This window comes from Sorex araneus, chromosome X (genome assembly GCF_027595985.1).
Source record: "Sorex araneus isolate mSorAra2 chromosome X, mSorAra2.pri, whole genome shotgun sequence".
Classification (NCBI taxonomy): Eukaryota; Metazoa; Chordata; class Mammalia; order Eulipotyphla; family Soricidae; genus Sorex; species Sorex araneus.
In genome coordinates this window covers 45,867,941-45,873,940 of record NC_073313.1, presented here as the reverse complement: position 1 = coordinate 45,873,940, position 6,000 = coordinate 45,867,941, and the positions used below count along the sequence as shown (strand labels likewise).

At 46.2% G+C, this 6,000-nt stretch overlaps 1 protein-coding gene across 1 annotated transcript in view; it reads left to right on the top strand.

Moving 5' to 3' along the window:
- Positions 1 to 293: 293 nt before the first annotated feature.
- Positions 294 to 6,000, top strand: part of MAOB (monoamine oxidase B) — a 146,394-nt gene continuing 140,687 nt past the window's right edge. The window contains exon 1 of the mRNA XM_055122909.1: positions 294 to 501. Within this exon, the coding sequence (XP_054978884.1) occupies positions 456 to 501 (46 nt within the window). The 5' untranslated portion in view covers positions 294 to 455. The remainder of the gene's footprint in view (positions 502 to 6,000) is intronic.

The following is a 6,000-nucleotide window of genomic DNA, read 5'->3' as shown; positions in this document are numbered from 1 at the left end:
ATCATGCATGCAAGGCATTGGCTCCGGGATGCCTGAACTTGGGAGGAGCGGTGCCCCTCTTGGTATTACCCCACGTCCTGGGAGTAAGCAAGCCTGGCACCGTGAGAAGCCAGCCCTATGGGCCAAGCTTCCTGGGCTCGAACGCAAATCGTGCCGGGAGGGAAGTGCACAGAAAAATGCTGTTGGAAGGCCAAGGGATGGTGGCCCCCGGGAAGCCGCTGGTGACCTTTTGTCCCTGGCGCCGGCTGCGGTCCGGGCGGAGGGGCGGGGGCGGGGGCCTGGCGCGGGCCGGGTAGGCGCGTCGGCAGCGGGCGGGGCTGTGCGCCCGGGCGCCCCGGGCCGCCAATATAGCTGCCAGGCTGCGGCGACCGCGCGCGGGGCGGCTCGGCGGGCGGGGGCAGAGCCTCAGACACCGACTTTCCGAGACTCGAGCGACTCAGAGCGGCCCGAGCACCATGAGCAACAAATGCGACGTGGTCGTGGTGGGGGGCGGCATCTCAGGTCAGTGGTGCATCCTCCGTCGTTCCTCCCGCGCAGGGTCCCGCGGCCCCCTGGGGGGCTCCCTCGGGGCGGGAGCTGGAGGGGGGGTGTACCCTGGAGCCCCTGGAGTTCCGCTCTACCCGCGGGGGGTTATCTAGCCCCACTGAGTCAGGTGCTTGGAGCCCTCCGTTGGCTGTGGCGGGGGTGCGGGGAAGTGGGAAGGTGGGGGGGGGTGCGGGGGTGGGGGGCGCAGGATGCCGTGAGCCCCTGGGCAGAAGCCCCAGCTGAAGTCTGCTGACTTCGAACTCCCCTGGAGAACGGCCAAGGCTGAATTTACTGAAATCTTTGAAGCAAAAGCAAAGAGCCAGGGAGGAGAGCCACTTCCCGGGTAGAGCAAATCACAGCCCCGTAAATCAGTTATTTTTGCCCCAACCTGACCTGGACGCCCCACGATCTTGTTTGGAACAGGTGAGGCCTCACCTTTCTCTCCTGGGACAGGAGAATGATCAGGCCCGGGAACAGAGGGAAGGGCTTGGACCCCTGGGCCATCCATTGCCAAAGACCCCCCTGCCGCTGTTCTCTACAATTCTGTGTACATGAGGCTGCAGTGTACATGTACAAAGGGGGGCATGGGGTGCTGGACCTTCTTGGCAAATACCTTTCTGCCATTCTCTGCTCCCCAGTGCATTGTGGCCAAAACAGCAGAGTAGGGATGGAGAAACTGGACCCAATGGGTTCATGGGAACAGAGATTACCCTCTCACTATGTATTTGTGTGTGGGGGGGTGCGAGGGGGTGAGTGGTGGTAGTCGAGGGAGGTGAAAGCTGGATTTTATGGATGGATCCCTCAAACTAGAATCCTGAAGGAGGCTTGTGGGGGGTGTCACCAGGGAAAACCCACTCTCTAAGGACAGTCAGGTTGCTCTTAGGAGAGTGATGGTGGCACTTCTCTCAACAAAGCCTGTTTAACAGCTCTCTGGGGATGCTTCGGCCAACTCCCAAAGTCACTTGATGCTTGAGAAATAATTTGGATACCTCCCAAACCCCAAACATGGATGTGTTGTCTACAGCTTGTTCTACCCAGATCTAGGAGCAGGTTCTGCCTTGTTCCCTGCGAGGGCAAAGGTACTAGGTGCCTGGTGGGGAAACCAAGGCACTGGATGTTGGATGCCGACCCTGCTTCCGTGCTATTTTTTTCTCTTCAGCCGTCCTCACCTTTGGGTTAGATCTCAGGCTACACTTTCTGTTTATCTGGCTCTCCTGAGCTCTCCCATACAAGACTTTGTGCCCTATGCTGCAGGTATTTAAGATTTTTAAGCACAGCACCCAGCCCAGGTGGGCCAAGGTTCTATACATTCAGTTTTCTTTCAGCATTAGTGAAGTCTTCTCTTCCTGGAGGAACTTGGATTTAAAAGGTTATCTACCGAGGTGTTTTCAAAATATTTTCGCTAAGTGCATCTTCATGCTGTCTTCTACAGAAACCCATAATATGGAAGCTGGAAGTTCTGTTTCAAGTCTCCAAAACGTTTTATCTTGCACTTTGGCCTCAAATTCTTCTATTATCCCCTTTATTTTGTCCTTTCTGAGCCATACTCCAAATCAAGCTCACTAAAGTTATTATGGTGAAAAATTTTATTAAGAATTTGTCCAGATTTTACAAGAAGCAGTAAAGCTCTACTTTAACCCCCAAAGTTGCAAAACAAGTTATGCTAACTGTATTTCTTTTTTTTTATTATTGAATCACCATGTGGAAAGTTACAAAGCTTTCAGGCTTAAGTCTCAGTTACACAATGCTTGTACACCCATCCCTTCACCAGTGCACATATTCCACCACCAAGAACCACAGTAAACCTCTTCCCCACCTTCCCCAACTTCCAGCCCCCCACCCCGCCCGTGTAGCTGATAAGTTTCACTTTACTTTCTCTTTTCTTTGATTACATTCAATATTTCAACAAAAAACTCACTATTATTGTTTGGAGTCCCCCCCCAAGTCAGACCTGCTGGAAAGGAAGCATTTGATAATTTGTTTTTCATTGCTGAGAATGAAGAGATATGAGGTCGTGTGGCCACAATAGCTAGGCCACGAGGTTTTGGATTTCAGTATTTTAGTAACTAAGTCCAGAGAAATTTCTGCCAGAAGTTGCATCATTGCAAACTTGTACCTCTCTGCTACTTTATATTCCACATATGAGTGCAATCTTTCTATGTATTTCTGAAGATCATTATATGGAATAAGCATTGTTATGTGCTCCAAGAAGAGTTTCAAAGCCTCACTCAATTGTTTTTTCTGGGATATTGATGATAACAAATTAGTCATAGCTAGATTATGGGGTCATTGTGAAAGACAAGGGAAATAATGTGTGAATATAACTTTGTGAAGTCTGACAAACGGCACAAAGTCCTATGAGTAGCCCTAGTAAACAGTGGACATCAGGTTAGTCTGTGGTAAAGGGATACATAAATGTATCACATTGTTTCTGCCCTAGATTGTCAACCTGGAAGGAAGATGAGATGCCTATACAGATATAGAGTTGGAGGTGCTACAAGAGTGACCCGTTCATGAATTTGTTATTTATTAATTCAGTGAACAATGATTTCCTGTTCCACATCTTATCCTGAAAGAAATAAAATAAACTATACAGGGTACTGCCCCAGGCGTGCTCTCAAGCTAATATGGGAGATAGAGTCATAAAAATTTAGTGCTAATGACCCATGATAGATGTTTTTGTAGTACAGGCACAGAGTTACAAAGTTCTAAGGTGATTCAAATGTCAACCTTTGCCTGAGAAAATCTGGGTAGACATTACAGAAGAGGTGATATTTGAAGACAGTCTTAAAGGGTGAATATGAATTTACCAGGAGAATATGTGAAGAAAGTTTTTGTTTTATTTTACTTTTTCTTTTTTGAGGTACATTCAGTGGTGACCGGAGCTTATTCCTAGTTCTATGCTCAGGAGTCACTTCTGGCAGTATTCAGGGGACTGGCCATGTGTGGTAGTGAGTATAGAACCAGAGTTGGCCCTGTTGTATTTAAGGTAGATGCCTTAACCTTACTATCTCTCCTGAGGAAAGCATTTTAAGCTAAGGAACAGCTTTATAAAATCATAAGCTTATAAAGGAACATGGTAGCATATTTGGGAAACCTTATGGGGAGGGTGCAAGTGGGGTCTGGTTGGTGGAAGACCAAGTCATAAAGATGCAATGTGGTAAATTGTGAGAAGCTTTGTATGTTGTCCATGGTCAAGGGGATTTTTCATTTATGGATGACATGTCAAGGGACAGGAATATAGTAAGGGTGTTCACAAAAATAAATATGGAAAGAGGAGAGGAAGAACTGCTTTTGGGGAGGATGGGAAACCTTTTGTTGGAGGTGCTGGAAGGATACCCCAGTTTAGCGGTTGGAAACAGGACAATAAGTTGGGTTTGCAGATGTGTGGAACAGAAATTTGTATTCAACTCACTGGAAGCAGACGTTCCAGAGGCTAGAGTGATAGTACAATGGGTAGGGTGCTTGCCGTGGATGTGGCAAAGCTGGATTCAATCCCTGGCGTCACAAATGGTCCCCAGAACACCTCCAGCGGTGAGTCCTGAGTACAGGGCCAGGAGTAATCCTTGAACATTGCCAGGAGGTATGGCCCAAAAACAAACAAAACCACAAAATGACCCAAACCAATGACCCAAACCAAAAGAATGGAGAAGGCCCGGGACAGAACTGGAAAAGAGGCTTCTTAACCCTTCCTCAGAAAGTTACATGTTTCACTCATTCTCTGTAGTCTGAGAAGGGAGATGAGGACAGACACCCACATACACTTAGTTAACCTTATATTTTATTTATTCATCTATTTATTTATTTTGTGCCATACCCTGTGGTGTTCAGGGCTTACTACTCATGGCTCAGGTCTCAGGTGTCACTCTTGATGATGGGACTGGGGGACCATATGGGGTGCCAGGAGTTTGACCTAGGTCAGCTACATGTAAGACAAGCATCAGCAAGGCAACCATTGCTCTGGCTCCATAGATTTTTCTCGACTTTCTTTCCCTAAACTTCCCAGATTGGATTAGATGCCTCTGTTTAATCTCTTTGAATACATTGTCTTTTGTCATCAGTTTTGAATTATTCAGTTAATAGTATCATTACTAGTTCTTCTCCACTAATCTGCAAGTCTCTGAAACCTGGGGAGGTTTCCGTTTTATAACCCTACTCCCAGCTCTAGAGCTCAGCCAGGTCCAGTTTAGCCTTGACATAGGTGTTGAGTTCATTAACTTTAACTTTCCATCAATGAAGTAGCAATCAATTGGGTTCAAATTTCACATACATTTACTACTAGCCTGTTTGTTTTTCTTGCCACATCATAATGGAAAACTCAGAACTTCAGAAAGAGTAGGTAACAAATACGGCGATTTATATTTAAGAGTGTCTGCATTTCACTGTGTTTTTTAAACGTTGTTAATTATTAAACTTGAGACATTCTGGAATTCTCTGATAGCATTTAAAGCTGTCAGCAAATGTTAATCACTCCCCTTGGGATCAATGGAGATGAATTGGGGTACACTGGTTAATGTATAACTTTTTCTTATGTTTAAAATTTTCCAAGGCAGGGGCTGGAGCAATAGTACAGCGGGTAGGGCATTTGCCTTGCACACAGCCAACCCGGGTTTGATTCCCAGCATCCCATATGGTCCCCTGAGGACCACCAGTAGCAATTCCTGAGCGTAGAGCCAGAAGTAACCCCTAAGCATCACTGGGTGTGATCCAAAAAGCAAAAAAAAAAATCCAAGGCAATTGTTGAATAATTTCCTTTATAAAGGTGGAAGGCATATAAATTCAATGTTTTCCTTTCATCCAAGGAATATGTTATCTCTGGAAACATGGAAGCATAATGGCATTTTCAACATGTAGCTAACTAGGCAGTAGCTTGCTGCTTCTGTCCAAAGTCTCAGCGTTTAGTGTTTGGGTTGATAGAACCATGGAAACCATCTTGGCTGATTCTGAAGTGACTTGCTAAATCTTCAAAATGAAAGCCTTGAAACAGAAAGGAAAGGAAGGAGAAAGTTTTTCCAGGCCTGTGAATGGCGATTTGGCCAACTGTGGGCAACAGGCTAAGATCTTGGCTAAGCTTGTGAAAGAGCAGGAATCAAACTTGCATATTACAACTAGGAGGTGGTCTGTGTTGCCCAGTAGTGATTCTGCGGGTTGCTGGGGCTAGCCTGGGCAGGAAATAGCAGTGACAGTACACAAGGGAATAGCACCAGTTGGGGGATATAGTAAGCAGCCATCATCCATGAGTTAATGGCAAAATGTCCTCCTTATCTTTGATGAAGAAATATGGAGAACATCCCTGGGCTCCTAAAACCCACCGGTAAGTGTTCTAAAAATAAAACTTGTAGAAGGGGCTGAAAATCTATGCCTCCCTCTTGAGGAGACAATAGAGAAATGAAAATAGCACATTGTACTGAGTCAGACTTTTTGTGAATTTCATTTCCTAAATTTACCTATTGTGCAATCTTAAAAGTTTCATCA